Source organism: Anopheles ziemanni, chromosome 3, assembly GCF_943734765.1.
Source record: "Anopheles ziemanni chromosome 3, idAnoZiCoDA_A2_x.2, whole genome shotgun sequence".
In the NCBI taxonomy this organism is placed as follows: domain Eukaryota; kingdom Metazoa; phylum Arthropoda; class Insecta; order Diptera; family Culicidae; genus Anopheles; species Anopheles ziemanni.
Window position 1 is genome coordinate 63499118 of NC_080706.1, and position 22344 is coordinate 63521461.

The following is a 22344-nucleotide window of genomic DNA, read 5'->3' on the forward strand; positions in this document are numbered from 1 at the left end:
GCCGCCTCCAGGTAGGTGCAGCTGTGCCACCGCCCCGAGGCTTTGTAACACATGTAGCCGGAGTTCCCGCTGCTTCGCTCCTGTCACGCTTTCGATCGTTGCATCGGAGTATGGTATAACTTCGTCTCAGGGGTCTATCAGAACCTTCCGATCCTGCAAGATGTTGCCTGATGTTTGCAGCAGAACCGGTTACCGCCGTTTGCACTCTGCAGCTTAAAAGCTTTTTATTACCGGTGAAACATAACCTCGGTTCCGGAAGTGAGACTCGATTGTGGTAATGTGCACATGGTTGTGGGTACGTGACTACCTTTTACGTCAACCACAGAGCACCCGGCCCCCGAAACAGAACCGTGTATGTGTACCAAAGCTGTGTGTGTGCATGTGTAGTGTAGTTTAAATATTACTTGTTCTAAACGCACCGCTGTGCGCCATATCAGCTGGTTTAATTCAATTTTTGGCACGAATGTAATGTGGCACACCGCGTGGCGTGCTGTAAAGCTCGCATGGTGAGATGGAATTCGCATACAAGCGAGCTGCTGCAAACGGCAAGCATATCTTGCGAGTGTGGGGGAAGGAACGTTAGCGTAGTGTAAGGCGTGTTCGAATAACTTTCGCTGAAAAGTCGGGCACAGCGTTAGCGACACTTTCCGGCGTTTTAGTGCACACGTTGGGAATAATGTCAGTAATCAATTCACGGCCTTTGAAAGGGAAGCATAGTGCAGATTGATCGGTGACATGGGGGACAGCGAAATAACCGGTATAATATGCAACGCTGGGCAGGGATGACGAACCAGTCACCTCATATACGTGAAAAACATCCTTTTCCCTTTAAATGGATGCAAGGAAATGAAAGAGGTTATATCACAAAATTATTACAAATATATTTTGAATCCGTTTAACCGAATAGTATGTTAAATAATATACTTGGTATTTTATATTCATTTCAGCAGCGACAGCCGCTTAATGTTAAAAGTGATTCCTTAACATAATATAAGTGAGCACGTTGGTCTAATGCGTATGAAGCAAAATAAATAGTACCGGAGAGATAAACTGATTATCATTGAGCATTCTTCTTATTCTTCCAAAAATTTTGTCAAATAAAATAAATTACAATAAGTTAAAAATAATTGAAAAAATATAAAATTAATCATTAAGGATTTACCTTCATTTAAATCACTTGGAGTGCTAGAGAAGCGCAGTTTGTTTTGCAACAAAAATGTTATAAACTTTGGCCGTTTATTTTGTTGAATAATAATAGGTGTGATTATCGTCACAATTTTTTGGTGTGATTGGACCACGTAAAACCAATGCGTAAAAATTTCTCACCACTGTTACATCGCTACCGTAAGGCAATGCTTGCGACGGCAATATGTTGCCTGCATGGGCGCATGTCAAAAGAGTTATGAATAATTGATTTCATTTTTTAAATAATAAACGTATGTCACAAAACCGCGAGCTCACTAATGAGCAGAGTGTGAAGGTCACTGAGCAAATGGTAAGGAAACAGTTTTTTTTTGCTTTAAATTACTAAATAATCACTACCGGATTCAAACCGCCGTGCAAATTATGAACGAAATGTTTGGTACATTGTCGTATCGAGAAAAAAATACCTATCCTGAAAGACCAATTAATTGCTACTGATTACTATTTTGGGAATGAATAAATTGCGGATCAATCAGATTTTTGTCCACGCGTTGCTATTCATATTTTACTCACATGAACGGTTGTATTACGTTTTGTTCTACACCTTTTGTTATGATGAAAAAACACAGATGCCAAATACACTTTTGATACTTTTGATTTTTTAGTTGATCTCTACAGGCGGGCAACCTGTCATCCTTACGAGGACTTTGCAGTGTGATTCTCAACTCATCCATTCGAAAAATGTTATTTTGAGTTACAAGAAATGTATGATAATTTTTTTTTTCAATGCTATATATCTTAAAGATAATTTGTCTCATCTCAATCTTGTGCAGGGGGTGTACAGGGGGTGTGCAGGTGGGCTATCATCATCATACTTTTTGGAGCATCATCATGGGTCATATTGAGCTCTTAAAGTGACTTTTGTTATGTTGTAATGGGCGAAACTTTTCATTTATTACTAGACTAGTCTCACTCGCTAGATCTCTTTACTTTCAGTTTTGTTAATTAAATCCGCGAGGTGAAAAAGGTTGTAAATGGCATGAATTAACTTTTTCAACAAAACAATACAAATAGTGGAAGCTGATGATTTTTTGCAGCATTTTTTTGTAATTCTTAAACTACACAGTCAAACTTGTGCATATAATAGTTTGTACTGTTTAAACTTATAGATTCCGACCAAAATCAACAAAATGTCTGAAAGTTACCGCACTCACCAAACATAGATGATAAAAAAATTAAAACTCTTAACATCCAAAACATATTCGTTAACATTCATTGCTGCTGATTTTAGTAATCTATTGATACAGTCCTTCTTCTCATAGTATCTTCTTCTTGGCGTAAACGACCTTGTTGGTTATGCCTGCCCGTTAAGGGCTTACGAAACTTGTTTCCCTGTTGTACGTGGATAGTCTGTCCTCTCGTACAGGGGAGGGTCCGGTCTCAGTTGGGATTCGAACTCATAGTATGTTTTATATAATTACTTGTAAGATATTAACAATTGAATTTACAACAAGTTTAAATATTATATTCTTGATTTTAATTTGAATGCTTTCATGTTTTTTTTTGCTTCAAAAGTTTGAATGAATTCTTATCATCCATGATATTTTAATCTATTTTAAATATTTCGTAAAATTCAACGTGGGCATTTATTGTTTTAAATGTTGCAGCCATAATCGACTGCAGAATAAATGGCCATAACTGCTGAAACCGCTTGCTGCTGAGGTAATAAGCAGTATACAACGGAATAAAACTGCGTTTGCCAGTTTCCATGACATGGTCTTCTATCTTTTTATCGTACCCTAGCAGTAAAGAAAAAAAAAAACTACAAAATATTATAAACTCGGTTTGCATCTCAGCACCACGAAAATAGCATTTTTTCTTCCGTAGTGAAAAGTTGCTCGTTTTTCGTTTTATTTTGGGGTGATATATTATTTATTGCTAATTAAATATGTTGTTGATTGGTTTTTTTTCTGAATGCGAGGCCAATAAACGGCGTGAAGAGAATGTAGTTTTCTGCCGTAATTCCATAAAAGTACTCTCAACCGACTTAACTTATTTTTATTAGGGCTTTTTTCAAAAGCTTCATCATTAATCCACTGTTTGATGCGAAATTTGGGAAATTAAAAAAAAAATTATGATAATAGAAACATACTCAACTTTAAATAGTCGATTAAGCAGTCGATGCTTAACTTTCTAACCTTCTTTGTGATTATGAAACCCTTTTAAAAAAAATGATTAATACTTTGTTCCTATCATTTAAAAAGTTGATCATGCTCTATCCGTAAAAATGTTGATTAAATTGCATAATATTTTTCTAGATATGCATCATACATATGGATCCATTTTTAGAACTATGTAGCACAGCCCTCGCAAGGTTCATGTGTGGACTTGAGTTTAATTATTTTAGCTCTACACGACGTGAAAGTACTCTTTAACACTTTTCCGAAAGTGGATATCGATTGCATGGTTATATTTCTTTGGCATTCCACATTTATTCTATTCATTTCATTACCGAGCGACTAGCACACGGACCAGCGTAAGATGAAAGCCATTTCCATTATAATTACTATTGATCCGGATCAAGTGTGAACATTCTCGATGCAGAAAATGCCCGCTCTTTGTAGCGACGTACGAAGGAAGTTATGGAGCGAGCACTTTTTTTGTCTCGTCGTGCTCGTCTCTGCGCAGAGAATGGAATCGAGCATATCGTATTCCCAGGGCTTACATCGTAACCCGTACGGTAGAGCAAAAGCTGCAAAAATGCAATTCTTCTTCCGAGTGCCACCACTTTGGTAATAGATACATAAAACTGAAGAACCTACTAGCACCGTTGCACTATTTATGGCTAACAAAGACAGGCGGAAAATGTGCACCTTCCAAATATGCCCCTGAATCTGTAACACCTCCCCAGTGTCGTCCGGTTTTTGGAAACGTTTTGGGTTATAAATGTGGCCCGCAATGGAAGGTGAGAAAATTGATTCACGGTGCGGTTTCTCTAGTTCCGTGTTTGCGATCACCTGGTGACATTTTTCCTCCCTATAATCGAAGTGCTAGGTTCGGTTTTGTTATGCCGGTTTTATTATTTTCTTCAGTAGCCGTAATTGAAAAGGAAGGTTTTATTGCATACTCTCCTACCATGTATGGGGAGGAAAGTAGTGCATAGTTTTGCCATTTGAAGGTTTGTCGCCTGGTTAGTTTTGTGTTTTATTTTCGGTAATCACACCAGCACATACATAAAAACAACATTGTTGAATGATGGGGTTCCACTTATTACTCGCATGCTGATAGGTACTCAGTTTTTATAGAATATTCCTTAACCCGGTTTTCATTTTTATGGAGTTTCCTTTTCGCCCATGCTTAAGCGGCTACCGAAAAACACGGAGATTATTTTACCAATATCAGTATTTTACGAATGGTGGCGTTTTGTCTATTTGGCGAACTAAAATAATACATTTATTTATTTCTATCTACAGCTATCGCCATTGAACAGATACTGTCGCTCTGCTGTCAGGACGGCGAAGAGTGGGGCACACAGAACCGGCTCTGCTCGACCTACAACAAATCTCTGGAGCTGGTACCGGCTGGATTGCACGGTCTGTGCCTCTCGACCATCGAGATATGCTGCTCGAAGCAGCATAAGATCTACCAGTGCACGGCCGGCCAGATTGCCGCCCGGCAAGGACTCAGCTGCTCCCTGAAGGGCGACCATTCGGGATCGGAGTTCTACACGGTAGGTTGAACCGGATGGGTCCGGGTTAGCCTAAATCTAACATAATCAAATTTCATACCCAAACGCCTCTCGCCGGCTGCGATGTAGGATTGCTGTGAGGCATGCAAAATCGGGCTCGTGGTCGGCTCTAGTGCAAACAAGTGCTCGGTGGAACCGTTCTCCTTCGGCAGCCCCTGGGACGAGATCTATGATGCGTGCTGCAACGACATCAAAACAGAAGGTGAAATCATACTCCTCGGAGGCCATGATGAGCGTGAGTTGTTTCAACGTTGCTTGTTGTTGTTGTTATTATTGTTGTTGCATACCATTGTCGGACCGCCGTTGCACGCGTTCGCTTCTTCGCTGAGCGGGTACGCTGACACCTTACAGCATGCATGTTACCTTTTTGATTTGTTTCAAATTAGAGGGCCTGTGCGACCAATTTCCGACGATCTGCTCGCATGTGTGCGAAAACATTGAGGGAGGTTCGTATGTGTGCAAGTGCCACCCGGGATTCGAGCTACTGGATGACAAGAAAACGTGTGTTCCAGTTACGGATGAGGATAATGAAACTGCACAGCAAACTATGTAAGTATGAATCAAAATGTTTGTAAAAGCTATTAAATTAAATTTTTGTTTTGAATTGTCAAGTGTTTGCTCATACAAAAAAAAAAAAACGCGATAAGTTATATTCTGCTAGCATCTGCTTTAACCAGAGCCGGATCTACTTATGAGTGGATTGAGCGGGCGCAGGGAGCCCCGAGCTTAAAGGGGCCCCAGAGTCTAGGCCTAAAAGCGACAAAATATCCACCGATATTAAATTATTTGTCTCATCGCAGTCGTTAATGATTAATTTTAACTTGAACATTTAAGAGCGACAACAAATGTATTGTGTGACCATGAAAAATCAAATTACCACATGACAGCGATTTAACATTGATAAAGAAGAAGAAAAGCATGATATTTGTCGATGAAACAGTATTAAAAGTGTAGTTTCCAATAGGAATGCTGGAGGGTTGGCAAGCTATAATGATCTCACAGAAAGGGGTCTTTAAAAAACTATAAAGATTGCTTAATTTAGTATAATCATTTTCTAAATATAATCATAATGAAAAATGAATGTGAATGTGAATTACCTATCATATTATGTTGTTGATGAGATCTATAAACATATCGTCTCTTGGACTCTCTGCGGCGAGAGACCTTGTCCCACTAGGAAATGTCTTGCCACATCATAAAAAAACAAAATCAATTAATATTCGTTAAAGGCCGTGTAATAGAGCAGAATTATAAAATGGAAAATGTATAGAATTTATTCGAAATTTTTGATCCGATGCACAGGCCATCACATAAACATACACATACATACACGTCGACTTATAGTTGATCGTTTCTAATTTCAACTTAGACTTACTGCCTGTATGCCCAGAAAATGGGTTATTAATCCACCCGTAATGTCAAACAGAATCCTCTACTCGAGTTAGATTATCTGCATGCACATTTTCACTAGAAGAAAAATTGCACCACTTCCAGCTGCGAGAAAGGTTTCCAGCGAAATGCACGTACGGATGAGTGCGAGGACGTGAACGAGTGCGAAACGGGTGAGGCCACCTGCGACGCCGTACGTCAGATTTGTCGAAACTCACGTGGCGGCTACCAGTGCGTGGATATTATCCTCCCGGATATCGCTTGCGAGCCAGGATATCAGCCGAGGGACGGCAAATGTGAAGGTAAGGATTTCTTCGCTACTCCATTGCTAGCCGGCGTTTGCCGCAGGTCCGCAGCTGGATGACCCCCTCGAGGAGCATGCGAGAAAAATATCTTCTTCCAAGACTTTCCGGTAGTTTGCGCGCTGCCGGAAAGTGACATTCGGATGCTTACCGCCTCGTGAAGAGTGTGTGAATGTTTGTGTGTATGTGTGTGCGTGCTTGGAAAAACTCTTAACGCTCTGCCTTCGCTTCGTTGCCGGGCCGTGCACATTCTCGCTTGGGGCCACTTTCCGACCTGCCTAGATGTTAACGAATGCTTAGAGCTGCTTGACGCTTGCGACAGGGAAAAGGAGCATTGTCTGAACGGACGCGGCAACTATACCTGCCTGCCGAAGGCGGTCACCATGTGTCAACCGGGCTTTGCTTACAACGTGAGCTTGAGTGTGTGCCAAGGTTTGCCAGCTTTTACATTCTATACTCTTAAAAAAGTGAAGCTTATAATACCTAACTCCATACATGCAGTTTCCTCACTCAGCCATGCCGATTTCATCCAATATTTGAGTTCGCTCAAGCGCACCCTCATAGAATCGGATTTTACTCAACCTAGTAGGACAACATAGTCGAGAATTACTTACTTTTTATCCTAGCACCATCACATCTGTCCCTTATAGCGTAGAGGTGTTGAAAGTAAAGTCTAAGTCTTGAGTTCATAATGTAAGCACTTGGATACGATAGAGTCTTTCGCTTGATGATGAGATATGTTGAGCCCGTGCTGAAATGAAAATGCTAGTTTTCGTTCTCAAGAACTATGTGTTGAAGGTTTTAGTCTTCCTTACAGTTTTGAATTACTATTTTTCTAAGAAAATATACAACTCTTTTGTTTTGGCGTCTGGATTGAACTTATCAAGTCATTCAATTAATTAATAAAACGCATTACGCATTTATTACATCTTTTTTATACAAATTTAACTAGTATTGTTCGCTTCTTACACAAAAGCCTTTTAACAGTTATAAGACAATCTCATCAGATTTACTGTTTCATAAAATGTAAAAAACAATCCTTACTTTGAATAAACTTTTTGCGTTTTTTATTAAATCCTTGGACAAATGTAAGAATCGTCATATTCATCTTCTTTTATTTAGCATCATCCAAGAGTTCATTCATCATGACGTTTATTATTCAGTCCATTCCACAAAAATTACTACTATTAATTAATCTTAATTGCAATTATAGCTTTTAGTAACTCAGGTAGTGTGGGTAGTAGCTGTACAAAGAGAGAAGGGTATTTAAACAAATAACATAAGTGCCTTCACCATTCTATTAGCAACGGGAATGCCTTCAAGTTAATGGAGATTGTTCCAATTAAGTCGGAAAGGATGCGTTTTCCATTGCGATTTCTACTAGCATTAATACCTCTTTGTTGATTTGACTTCTTTCATCAACCATTGCCAACATCAGATGTCAACGAATGCGATGAAGAAGGAGCTTGCGATCAGGGATACCAATGCGTCAACATCGAAGGATCTTACGAGTGTATAGCTGTGGTACCGAATTATCAAACGTATGTGCTGTTTTAATCTTAAAGCCATGTACGATAACTCGTATGTGTATGTTCGCAAACTATTCAGGTTGGCTACAATTTCTTTCATCTTACTTTACTCTTCCTGTCCCGCAGTACACCAAGAAGGAAGACTGAAGCGTGTACTCCAGGCTTCAGGCGACATAATGATCAGTGCGTTGGTAAGCTTCTGATTGAACTGCCTCTTCAGAGTACAAGTGCCGACGAGTTTGATCTAGATGAAGCTATCTTCTATTGGCAAGCATCGTCGTTGATGGACCGTTTCAGTGTGCAAAACCGCTCATGGATGGATGAGGGCTGCATTTTTTTCTTCTATTTTTATGTTTAGTAAACACTCTGTTACACTTCAACCTCGTTTATTCCTCTCCTACACACTGGTTCTTTCAGATATCGATGAGTGTGCCGCCGATAGGAACGCTTGCGACAGTAATCAGGTGTGCACGAATGAGATCGGTGGATTCAGGTGTGATTGTAAAATTGGATTCATCTTGGATGCCGTGACAAACGCGTGTGTTGGTAAGGATGGAGACTCCCTGTTTTACATCGTCATGTTCCATTTTATCATTCAGAATATTATGTCCTTAGCATGTACGGATGAACTCAATTATCTATATCGATTTCTTCAATGGAAGCTTTGATCAAACGTGCTTTCCTGGGCTTTAAACTCGTCGTATGCTGTATATTTACAAATGGTGCCAAAAATAATATATTTACATTATTGAGCAATTTACGAAATCCTTAAAGTAGCTACCCAAATTCAATTCGTACCAGTAGTTATTAGATAACTTTTCGAAAAATTGTTATAAAAAGAATAGGTTTATATTCTATAAGTTTGCGGTGTTGCTTTTTGTTCTCATTGCAAAAGCATTGAAAGTAATCCTTGAAGGTTTATGTAATTTCGATAAAACCCAAAATAAGGCCTAATCCCGAAATTCTTTCATCATTAAAATTTTAATGGAATTTAATTTTATTTTTATCTGATTTATGATCTTAAATATAGAAAAAACAAACCAATTCACAAAATCTCAACTTACTCACCCTCAACTAAGCCTTTTGCTTTTAAAACTTTGTCAGTGATAAATAGGCATGTTTACTAAATATATGTAAAGGCATACATTTAGTTTACATAGCGAAATTCAATAGTTTGCTGATTGATGGTTTAAAATTTGGAACGGCGTAACAGTGTTGAAAATAATGTGAAAAGATTTCCAGGAAAAGTGGTGGATTGGCCGGATTAAAAGTATTACAAATTGAAAGAAAAGACATAGCTGATAGTTAATAATTTTTCCTTCCTGCGTTTACCGAACAGACATTAACGAGTGCCAGGTAAATGCCCATGAGTGTCTGGACACGCAACGTTGTGACAACACGATTGGATCATACACCTGCATCCGCCTACAGAGCTGTGGCACAGGATACACGCTTAACGCGGAAACAGGACATTGTGATGGTAGGTAGAACACGAGCAGATAAAATCAATTCGATATTCGATGGGGCATTGCCTTTTGTTTCGCAACGGAGTAAATGGTTTCTGCGTGCGTGATTTTTCCATTTCCCAGACGACGACGAGTGTGCCCTCGGGCGCCACAACTGCCGACCCCCGTTCGAATGCTTCAACACCAAGGGCTCCTTCCGGTGTCGCCAACGATCCAAGTACCAGCCTCCGGCGCATGGCTTCACCAGCACATCGACGTCAACCAGTACGACCACCTCTACCACCGCCCAGCCTTACCGGGCTCGGTACTCCTCGTACCAGCCGTACCTTCCGCCTTGCGGCATCGGTTTCGAGCGAAACACCCTGGGCGCGTGTGTCGGTATGTAGTGTAATGTTCTTGTATATAATTCTATATGTTTCATAATTGTTTGCCAGTTGAGCATCTCGATATTCATGTTCTATTGCATAAACCAGAAAAAGTAGCTAAAATTAAATGTTTCAAGTCACTCACATTTATTTCACTATTGTTGATTCCAGTACACGTTAAAATATGTGATTTTTCGTTAGAACATATTCAGCAGACTTTCATCAGTTTATTTATCGATTAAAAAATGCTGCTCAAATATGTAAATCGATTTCCTTTTAACAAATTATCCGATATAAGCCTTCCCGTGCATTACTACTGAAATGAAACTACTAATAAAGTACAATATGTTTTATTATATCATATGGGCAGCATATGCTAAAGCTGTGAGACGGATAAAGGTGATAAAATTGGTATAACTTTTTTCTCATCCTATGGAATGCTGCAAAAACTTTGACGGGCACTGTTAGCAATAAATCCGTAACGTCGTTGGTACATTTTTAAACAATTATTTGTTCGATTTATAATTATACTTTTATTTTTGCCAACTATTTTCTTAATCGTCGCGGTAACGGGGTACGGTTCCAAATGCAGATATCGATGAGTGTGCTGGTACGGGAAGATGCCATAGACATCAGCAGTGCATTAATACCAACGGTTCGTACCGGTGCCGGGACCTTCTCACCTGCCCAGTAGGATTCCGGGCTAACGACGATGCAACGGAGTGTTTAGGTGAGTTATTTTCGGAATCTTGGCTGGATATTGTGAAAAATTTAAGTTTCCTTTAATATAGAAGATATCATTTCCTTCGGCTACCTCGTAGAGTCAAAAGAATTTACGATTTATATAATGTCTTATCTAAAACATGTGACATACAATCACAAACCTCTCAAGTGCTCTTTTTTCCATACTAAATGGAACTCAATCCCTTAATCATAAGAAAATGTTCATCTTTGACAACAACACATATTGCATCAGATCAGATTGTATTAAACCTCCAAGGAGTATTAAAAAATGGAGAAGCCACAAGCAATTCATGTAACTAGAAACCATATCAAAGAAAGTAGAATGCAAGGACATTAGTTTCTATCCGCTATATTGGGCATTCTTTAGGACTTTTTTGTCAGTTTTATGAAGCCCTCTGGCGATGTTGGCATTTATTTTGCACCACGTCGTTAACGAGGTGTTACACTTAGTACGTAAGATTGAACCGCCCGTTTCGCTGCCGTTTGATTCTGCAGATATCGATGAGTGCGCCACCGGCGAGGCCCACTGTGCTTCCGACCAGACGTGCAAGAACAAACAGGGTGGGTACGTGTGTGTCTGCCCACCAGGGCACATGATCGGGCGAAACCAGCACTGCGAGGATATCGACGAGTGCGCCATGTACGTCTCGAAGGTCTGCCCGCAAAATTCGGACTGCGTCAACACGGTTGGCTCGTACCGCTGCGACTGCACGGAGGGCTTCAAGAAGCACAGCCCGAACGAGATGCTTTGCACGGACGTGGACGAGTGCAAGGAGATACCGGGGCTGTGCCACCAGCGCTGCCTGAACTACTGGGGCTCGTACCGGTGCGGCTGCAACCCGGGCTACAGGCTGAGCTACAACAATCGCACCTGTGACGACGTGGACGAGTGCGAGGAGTACAAATCGACCAACCTGTGCGTGGGAATCTGCGAAAACACCCCGGGTTCGTACGCTTGCAGCTGCCCGCCTGGTTACAAGCTCGGATCCGACGGCAGAAGCTGTATCGGTGAGTGATTGTTAATATAAAACTGATACATTGAAAGTAAAACCAAAAAAAAAAAACATTGAAAAGCCATTATTGAAATAGAATTGAATTTGTTTTCTCTGCTGGTATAATATTCTTTCCACGAAACATTTGCGTTGTTCGAATTGACGAGTTAAATACGTTTTCAGTGAATTGCAGTTATAAACAATACAGAATTTTTGAGTATGTTATCCTCATTATACTGCCAATCTTAGAATTCAAATATAAAATTGTCTAAATTATGCTTCACACTTGGGGTTGGGTTTTCCCAGTTTTCTTTAAATCCTTAGTTTTCCAATTACCTTTTTTTTCATCGTACGTTTACATCCAAGCGTGCAAAATTATTACCAGTACTTATATGCTGCTGTCTTGAGCTTTCGATTAATTTCGAACCAGGTTGGGAAGCTACCGTATAGAAGTATGAAAACCTGTTTGAAAAAACAAAAAATAAAAACCTTTTATTAATTGACTCTTATATATACCTTTAACAGGCTGTGTTAAACGGATCAGTTTACCCATTTTTCGTTTTCCAAATGATTAAATGTTAACTAATCGCTGATTTGTGACGTGCATTAATCAGAGCAATAACCAAGCAATCGTACCTAATGGCTAGCGTTTGTTTAGTTGCGATCGATTTTTTTGCACCCTATTGATCGTTGAATGTCAAATATATCCACTGATGTTTTCGCCTCTTTTGGTTTCCTTCTTTTTTTCCCACCATTTGCAACGCGTGATCTCATTTGTCAATTATTTGCTCGAACGCTTCTGGGATGGCTGTTTCCGGTCGGGGTCTGGTTCTGCGTCCTTTTGCAATGCCGCTCACGTACACCACCGGACAGACATTGACGAGTGCCAGACGCGGGAGGTGTGCAATGGGCACCACGACGTGTGTACCAACATCGGCGGGAGCTACCGCTGTACGTCCATCGAATGTCCTTACGGCTACCGCCACGATGCCGACCGGCGCAAGTACGTAGCAACATTTGCATTTACAGCAACGCATAATTGATTGAGTTTCGCTTTCCGTTGTGCACTGTTGTGCCGTGTTTTGCTCCGGAACATTTCATTTTTAGCCGTTGCGAGCGTATCAATCGGTACTGTAATGTCGGCGATATTGAATGTCTTCGGCGGCCGCACTCGTACTCGTACAATTTCCTGACAATCGTGTCCAATATTCCGGTGCCACCGGAGGGCCGCGGCCTTTTCACCCTTGCCGGTCCACAGCAGTTTGAATTGATCGAATTCGACTTGAAACTGGTGTCGGTTGATGCGGCTCCGCATGTTCGCGAGGTGGATATGTACTACTTCAGGTAAGTGTTTTTGTTTGTGCAGTCTTTTTTTGTCCAAAACATCCATTCAATATTCTACCCTAACTCATTTAATTTTGAGGAGCTTTCGAAGAAAAATCATGCAATCATTATTAATTCTAATCAATAAGAATTATTTGCTTTATTATTTGATTATTCGAAGCTACGAGATGTCTTGTGGTCCTCTATGGCACGTCTTTATTATTCGGTTACTCGAGCAAGAGGATAACGCACCACGTGTGCGTTCAAAATTTTATATTGCATATTGCTATCATTTGAGTTATTGTAATTTCATCATAAATTCCAGTCTTAACCAATTTAATATAATTTGTACTAATATACCAAATGTACCCCACCTTTTTTATCCAGTTATGTTCCCAAAAGTTCGTTATGTATTTCAATAAACGAATTTTTTTTTCTTCACAACCCTACAGTCTCGACAAGAAGACGAACGAAGCTCAGCTGAACCTTAAAAGAAGCATCGAAGGACCACAGGATATAGAGCTGGAGTTGAAGATGACAGTGTTCCAGAACGGCCAAATGTACGGATCGAACGTAGCAAAACTGTTTTTAATGATATCGGCTTATGAGTACTAGAATAGTTTTTACCGTTGGATTTCTTCCCAAATCTGCGGTGGTTTTTCATAGCTTTGTAAAAGAATCATACTATGCACTGCATGCTTTTCTTTTTGTATAACAATGTACTTGAAACATTGAGTAGGTTAATTTACTGCAATAAATAAACTGTGAATTACACATGAGTTCTAGCTCCTAAAGTATCACATTGAATCTATGTTGTTTGTTTAATTTATATGCTATTTTAATATTCCTTTTAAAATAGTGTAATCTTCAAAATCCTCCATTTCATTGGCCATTAACTAAACTATTGTTATAAAATTGTCCTAGAACTCTGGATAACGAAAGTTGCGCTTTTTTCATTTGCTCTTTAAATAATACACAGTTAGAATGATTCTCATTAAACGCGTATTCATAAAAACGTTTAATTACAAGCATTAAGATGCATTAGCCGGTGTCATACGTTTTTCTCAAACAGATATGCTAGACTTAGGCACTGAATTCACTGGACATTTGAAATCCTTGGCCTTAGACATAGATACCGGGTGTTGGATATATGCTGTGAAAGGTTCCAGCAGCTGCTTTGGTGCTCTCTAGTACCAGCCTCTGAGCACTGACATTAACTGGTGACCCTTTTTGTAGCAGGGTGCCAAAATCCCCGAAACAAAACAAAAAATCCCTGGTTTCGGTTAATCCTTTGGCTGAGGGGGTTCAAACGACCCAAGGAACGAGCCAAGGAACGGAGCCACAAAACCCTGCTCGTATACCCGAAGACTTGACAATAAGTGAGCCGCGAACGACAACATTTGGCGAAGGAAATTTTCAGCTCCATTAGGCACTATCCCTGAGTTGCAGTTGAAGAAATCAGTCCTTCTCAGGGTCTGCCGGGCAGGCAAAAACCCTTGGTAAATCCGTGCTCCCAACGAACATCCTGCGAATGTGATGGGAGTCGGAGCAAACCGGCGTAACGTAATTAAATTTAACAGAAAGGGAAGAAAATCATAAATAAGCTTTCGGCAAGCGTGGCCGCGCCGTATAAAGCATCCTTCCTAGTGTTACCAACCGCAAGCGTTCCTTCTGTGGATACTTGTCCACTGAGAGTGGTAGTGGAGCTCAAGTGGCCCGGAGAACATCCACTGTGCCAAGCATTGGGGTATCTCCAGAAGAAGACGTTTTTTGTCCGTACGTCATAGAAAACTGAGGAAAGCCATGGAGTGAATGGACTGGCAGCGACGCGAGGTGACAAAATGTGACATCCAGAAAATTTATATTTGATTTGATAAACTTACGAAGATAAAATAATCTCCTCTTTCATTTCCTAAATTGTTTCCGTCCGCTCGGCGGATGAAAATACGTTGCCACTGCTGTAGCAGCTTTTTTTTAGGTCGCAGTTGGATCGTTGATTCTTCTCCTCCAGCACTGTCAACTTATAAAGGGGCACGCCATGGTATTTTGCTGAACTATATTATAAGGCAATGGCAAATTACAGATCATCAGACACTTTTAGATGTGTGTGTTATTTTACGGATTGCTTGTACTTTTAAGCATTGCGTTCAATTCCTTGTATTTGGTAACAAATCTATGACGCATTATTTCTAGAAAATCCTTCGAAGATCTTAAAAATCTTTTTACCGTTTCGATCAAAAAGAATAAGTTCAGCAAATGTAACGTTTATAATTCACAAGGCTTTTAGTAACGTCTTGGGATCTTTTGATCAAAACATTGTTTGTTGCCACAAACCTTTCAAATGATTCTTGAAGTGGATGGTTATGGTATTTAATAAAATAATCATGATGATGAATAGTATGGACATGTGGACATGGACACACATTAATCTGCAGAGATTACGAAATAACCCACTTACATTTGGGAGTTCAGCAAACTCTCTTGAATTTACTCGGTTTCTTTAATATTTGTATCTTCAGTATAGATTGCAAAATAATGTTGAGTGAACTTAAATTAAATTGTCGAAGAAGAAAATCGTTATAACCAATCTAATAGGACCAGAAGGGACAGAAAAAAATCAGTTGGGAAGCAAATTGCATCTGCATCATCATCACTTACACAATCTTAATCATAAACATCATCATCATCATGCTCGTCACCACCATTAAACTATTTACACTCACGCTTCCACCGCTTACCGGATGTAATTAGTTTATCTGGGCGTCATTCTCGTCAACGGACAAAATCGTCGGGTACCGGTAACGATGGGTGCATCCTTGTTCAATCTGCAACGTGATTGGATCCAGGCTCTAGTACGTTTTCATAACGATTTAAAATTTTTCTTCGAGATCTTGAAGCTGCATTTGAACCGGGTTTTTATTTTTGACGTATCATTGTTGAGTTTTTCAAGTTTTTTTCGGCTTACCAGCGCTTTACTAAAGTCAACATAAATGGTTGGATGATTTTTATAATCTTCGATAAAATTACTTTGTCCTGAGGCAACTAACCGAAGAAGGAATTTTCCCCCATTTAAATTTTGCCTACGGCTGCGGATGATTGTAATGAGTTTTCTTGTTAATCTTTAACCAGCTAAATAAGTTTTACCTGTCCGACAAACTTGAACTAATGAAGTTTGGATTAATGGGTTGAAACATTAAAACCTAATTGACTCTTTACACCGGCACTGCGTGGCACGGTGAGTCGGTCAATGGCGCACGTTTCTCCATCGTTGATGGATTGGAGTTGAAATTAGTGTCTGAGTGTGGAGTTTATGAGCGCGCCCTTACAGCACACGCTAGCTGTTGGAATGAAATGCGGATGCTGGACAAAAAACGAAAAACTTCCCGTTGGTCCAACACGCTGGAGTACCAAGCAATTGCAATTTCCGTTTGCTGATTGCTTGTTCGAAATGGTGCCACTGGTGTAACCTCGTTTTTCACTTAATACCAGCATCAATAGTTATATTATCAACCAAGACATTGAATGAACATGGATGATTTGTTTTGCTTGGCTGTATTCTGCTGTCAGTAGTTAGCCAATCCTTAATGTATCCGTATACTTATAGAAAGAGTTTTGCGCATTGTTGTTCTCCATGGTTATTTGAAAAGATAAATACATTTTAATAACACGATGAAAATTAGCCCTCTTTTCATAACAAAACACTATAGAAAACTCGGTGGTGTAATGTTTCGTATACTCAAACTCTTCTATTGTAATGAAATGCTCATTTCAATCCCATAATTCATGTAGATCTAAGCTTAGCTTAAGAAGCGCCTGAGCAAGGTATTGTGATTAAATATACTGAAAACGAGACATATTTAGATCCTGAATTGTCGCACATAAATGAACTCAAAGTATTTCTAATGCCCTCAGATAACATGATTGCGCGTGTTCTTCTCAATAAAATAATCGGTAATTCGCAGATTGATTGAACTTTTGTAACACAGTTTTGTTTTTGAGCGACAAACATAAATTTCTCATTGTCATTTCGGGAAATATACTTGATATTTTCGCAGACCATTTCTCGAACATCTTTTCTATATATACACACAACAACGTATACACACAACAACATGTATCTCAAATTTCAAGTCTCAAAAGGTAACTGAACCTACATTTTTACCTCTACCATTTTCCATGTCATAAAAAAGTGGGGCTAAATGCCACAAATCAACACTTTGCATTATTGATTATTCTAATAGCGTCATTCATGCTGTTTTAGTTTTTTCAAATATCTATGATTTTTAAACTTAGCTTCCCGTGAAAAACAAAAAAAACAGAAAAACTTGACTTCTTTTTTCCTCGTGTTTACTGATATAAGGTATAAACAACCATTTATAACAACCGATTTACGTGATTCGTAATTTACAGAATAAGTACAACCTTGACATAATTTAGTTTGGATAGTTCCGTATTGAATATTTTTAAACGATTTTATACACAATTTGTTTATCTGTTAAAATGTCAAAACACCATGTAATTTGCGTAGTTAATCTAATAACCATGGAAAATGTATATTATAAAAAGCAACATGTTATTGAGCAGATTCCATTCCATCAGATATGGTTAAATTTAATTAAAAATTTAATTTTTATTTAATTAAAAACTTACATTTTACCTCACCGGGACATCATTCCCCTAAGAGTTTAAAGACTTCTATAACGCTTTAAAAAACAACACACTTTTATTGAGATATTCAATTTTAATTGGCCGGCCGAGTGTGGCTGTGTTGGTGAACGGATGTGACACGATACAATGTGCGGAAGTTCGATTTTCGTTTTGTCAAGAAACAAATGCTGATGAGTTTAGCCGATCAGTTTTCGCTGTTGATGTTTGCCACAGGCGAAAAGCAAAAATCAAAACATCACTAATCGTTGTACGACGTCCACCAAACACCAAAACTAAGATTAATGAGCTCTAATTGTCCCAGATAGGTGCAACCGCCGGCCCTAGAATCGGGACTTAGAAATAAATCATTCAATTATCGTGCATCCGGCCGTTCGCCACATAAAGGGCGAAAGTCTAATAATTAGCACCCGGGCACCGGGCTGGGCGCGATCGAAGCAAAACTGATTAGTTTTGGTTTTTGCGCGGTTCCGATGCCGGAAATTGAATCTTCTTCGGTAGGCTTGGCAGATGAAAAAAAAACACAACCGAATACATACACATAACTAAGCGATTATTCTTCACTCTTCCGAAGGTTCGATCTGCAAACACACTCTTTGTCGGTTAATGGGGTGTTCTTTGTTTTTTTGTTCAGTTGCAATTTTGCCCCTTAACATCTCGACCTGAGCCTGATAAAGAAGACATCTGCTGTGGCATTTATGGATAGTTCGATATTTTTTCAAAAGCAGTCCACACGACATGGCGAGAAAGCAAGCACAACGGCGTCCGCTTGACAGCGCCAATGCGTAGTAAACGGAAAGGCATGAAAACCGTAATCCGATTGGAAAAGTGCTGTGACTTTTGATTCGTCATCAACTTTCGAGCAGGTTAAACGACACTAACCGTCATCAGCATGTGCCGCCTTAACGGGGAGTTAAAAAAAAATAGAAGAGCACAAACCCTTCTGACCCCTAGTACTACATCGGAGGAGTTCCTAGTGCAATGGTGAATTTTGATGGTTCTGGATTGATAAGTTTCTGAAAAAATTGATAATTTTTCGTTTGTACGTGTTTCATTGTAATTTTTTCTATTTTTCTTTTTATTTTAAATGGCACAAAATCACATTTTGACTCCAAAGAGAGTCACTGTGACCGAGATTTCTTCGAAGAGAGTCAATGTGACCGACCAAACTCGAGATTTTAATCCACACCTCTGACGGGGTGTTTCCTTGTGCTAGCACTGCCCCATGAGCATTTGTTTGAAATTGAAGAGAACTTTAACATTCGCGGCTGAATACGCTTTGTTGCATCTTGCTTGAAAAAAAGAAAACTTTTTAAAGCATTCTGATTAATTTATAGTACCAAATATTCGTGGGCATATCGTTATCGGCATATGACGAATCGAAAGATCGCTAGGCTGTCATTAGGCTTTTCGTTTGTGAAGTCACCTCAAAGTGAAAACAAATTAAAACATAAAATTAAATTGAAAAGTTACAGTAATGATCAATTTTAAAATCATTCATCAATTCAATAAGACGTTCTTCCAATCAATTCAACAACCATCACAAGTAATCGTATGAAAAATTAAAAAAAAAGTGTATCCCACATTACGCAATTGCTTTGTAATTAGCGATTTTTCAGATACTCAATCGTACAGTTTGGAATGATATGTACTTTCTAAACACTTATCAAATCGATTGATACCTCCTTCATTCGAGCGTTCAAACGTTAACCGCATCACTTTGCTACCAAACAAAGTTGAACCACCGTTGGGTGCCGCCTTCCATCGATTTCGGCAATGAATAAATTTAAATTTAGATTCGATATCCTTTTATCGGCCCAACAGAGGGTCGTCTCCGTTCGAATCCCCGCGCTGGCTCGTTTGACTTTCGGTGTTATTTTCGGGGTATGCTACTTCGCTCCCATTGTGATTGAAATTAGCTTCAAATTCCTTTCTCGATCGTTACCCAGCTTGCGGTTGGCTGATCGGCCCGCTTTCCTTTTTTCATATGATGCTTCAAAGAAGCTCCACTCCTTCGATGTGCTCTGTTCTTATCTTGTGATGATGCAGGAAGAACTGTCCTACAGCAATAGCACAATCTTTTTTCTCTATTCCTGAGTATTGCCTATCGGCCAATCCCACACATCTACCCGAATTTTACGCAGAGTCCTTTTTTTAAGCCGTGCCGAGGAATGTTGCGTATCCCGGACGAAAAGGGGTGACGAATGTTTAGCATACCTGACAACGCTACGGCAAATGTGCGACTGTCGTTAAGAAGCAGAAAACCCCGCAATGAATTGCAAATGATATCGTTGAGCTTGATAACTGAACGACACGCTGGGACTGAAGGGCGATTTCGTTTAACGATCCTAAGACATATGGTGGGATTTGCCGAGACGTAGTTTAGGTATCATTTTCAAATGTCATTTTGGGGTGGTCGGGATTTATTTGATGTTTAAGTTCGGAGCGAGTATCTCGTTCGCTGTTGCCTATGCTTTTCCTTTAGATTTTCAAAAAGGAATATTTTTGAACGACTTTTTTCAGAGTAATTGGAATAGATTTCAATGATATCCAAGAATGAGTGTGTTTTATTAAAGTGAACATTAACTGAATTGCCATTTTATCGTGCAACCGGCCGATAGAGGAGAGGAAAAGTCTAATAACTCCTCATATAACTTCTCTGGTAAATATGTTTGATACTTTGCCCCAGAAAATAAGCCGTCAATTTTTCGTGTTTTGTTTCTTAGGGCAAGTCAGGCCACGAAGTACATTTGTTACAAGTCAGGGCGCCAATTACATTTACGTGAGTAGTTAGTCGTGCGTGGCATTTGTGTTTGGTTGGAATTTTTAACCACGGTACCAAACAGGTACGATAATGCTCATTAACCAGTGGCGTCTCGTCCACCTGAGCAACCTGTGCACTGCACAGTCATGAATTTTTAAAATGAATCACAAAATTATTTGTTTAGTTCTGGTGTTGTAATTTCCACCTGCAACAGTTGCGTTCAAAATCTACTTAACGCTTTACAACTCTGCGCTGGGCACTTATGCTGGTGCACCGCTGCTACAAACCAGCATCTTTTATCAAATAAGAACAGTTCTCTTAACAACAGTCTCATAATACAATTCTCATTACGAAAGGGTAAGAAGCGCTAGTTTTCTTATTAGCAAGAGTCAAAATCCAGCTGGAAAGTCGATCATTTTTGTTTACGGGTGGGCACTTCTGGCGGTGCACTAGCCAATCGTATATGTACACATTAGTTCTCTCGTGCATGTGTTCAATGCGTCCATTTAAAATTGTCAATGTATAGGTGCCTTTCCTGTGTACATTAAATTGTACTCAGGGCGGGCTCTAGGAGAGTCTGGCTTGCCAAATAAGAATTTGATTCATATATATTGACTAACGGCGGATATATTTATCGAGTAGATATTGACGTTCGTGAAGTAAATTTTAAAAAAAGTAAAACTTTGAAATAAAATCGAGGAAACAAACACGCAAATATAGTCAACAACTTAAAGCTAATTAAAAAATGTCTAAGCAGGCACGTTGGACTGGGCAATACTGATGGTGCACACACTTTCATTCGAACGATTTTTCATGCAATTGTTGTATTTAGCGTGAAATTACCAGTCAATTTGTACATCGACATTGAGCAGGACATCGTAGATGAGCTGTTAAACTCGTTTTTCAGGTAGATTCATTTAGTAGCAATGAAAGATTGCAGAACTAAGTAGACCATTTACGGTTCCTCAAACTATTCATTCACTTAACATCCTGACCAAATTTGTCGTCGTGTGTCGTGTCGGTCTGGTTATAATAAACCACGTTATATGGTTTATCTAAGAAGGTATTACTTTTTTTGAAGGTGCACAACCATCTCATTTTCTCACGAGACGCCGCTGTCATTAACATTAATTAATAAATATAGGTTTTTTAATTAACCATTCATCATAACGAGCAATAATCGATACATTGAAAATTTATCGATTATGTTATGGAAAAAAAATTACACAATAAGGATGAAAATATCTTCGACGTAGGCAATGTAGCTTTATAGCGTTATCTATTCCATTGCAATGAAGTATTCAGCGTACATACGCGCTCCACGCATAGTAATCACATAATATGCAAACACATGTGATTATGTTCCACCGAATGCCAGTTCAAACGATTCCATTGTCTCACATTCTTGTTTTTTCATCGGCTTATTGGGAACCTCATCGGTATTGTCCGCAAACAAAGTAACGGCTCGACCAAATCCTCGTTCAATTCTTGCATTGTTCTCATTGTAAATCTTACCTTTTGTTACCATGTAACAGCGTATGTATTGATCAAACATCAAGTAAAACCCCGTTCTATTCGTCTGTTATCAACTTACTTTATTTCGTACAAAAGTTTGTTAAATTATTTACTCTTAACGTTTTCGAGTTGTTGTCCGCTCTTGCGCTTAACTACCGGATTGCTACCAGTGATTTTTATAAGTGAAATTATGTCGTATTGTCTACCCTCTAAATGGTTTTACCGCCCCTCTCGCCTACTAACCATGGTGGCATGATGATCGAACACATTATGCTATCGTTAACTATTACAATACACTTACCAAGCACGTGGGCTGGGGATTTCTTTTTCTCGCTTTTTATTTCTTTTAAGTTGGCACGTTGTTATCCGATTTTTTCTGTCGCTCATTCGGTATCGCAT

General features: G+C 39.3%; 1 protein-coding gene across 1 annotated transcript; it reads left to right on the forward strand.

The window, feature by feature from the left end:
- The first annotated feature begins 4101 nt into the window (after positions 1-4101).
- Positions 4102-13646, forward strand: LOC131285228 (fibulin-1). Its single transcript, XM_058314082.1, has 15 exons — positions 4102-4108; positions 4617-4873; positions 4961-5126; positions 5278-5440; positions 6386-6582; positions 8021-8123; positions 8238-8302; positions 8529-8657; positions 9451-9591; positions 9701-9955; positions 10535-10672; positions 11182-11694; positions 12552-12681; positions 12786-13022; positions 13454-13646. The coding sequence occupies exons 1-15, from the start codon at positions 4102-4104 to the stop codon at positions 13614-13616; spliced, it is 2664 nt and encodes an 887-aa protein (XP_058170065.1). The 3' UTR covers positions 13617-13646.
- Positions 13647-22344: the final 8698 nt, after the last annotated feature.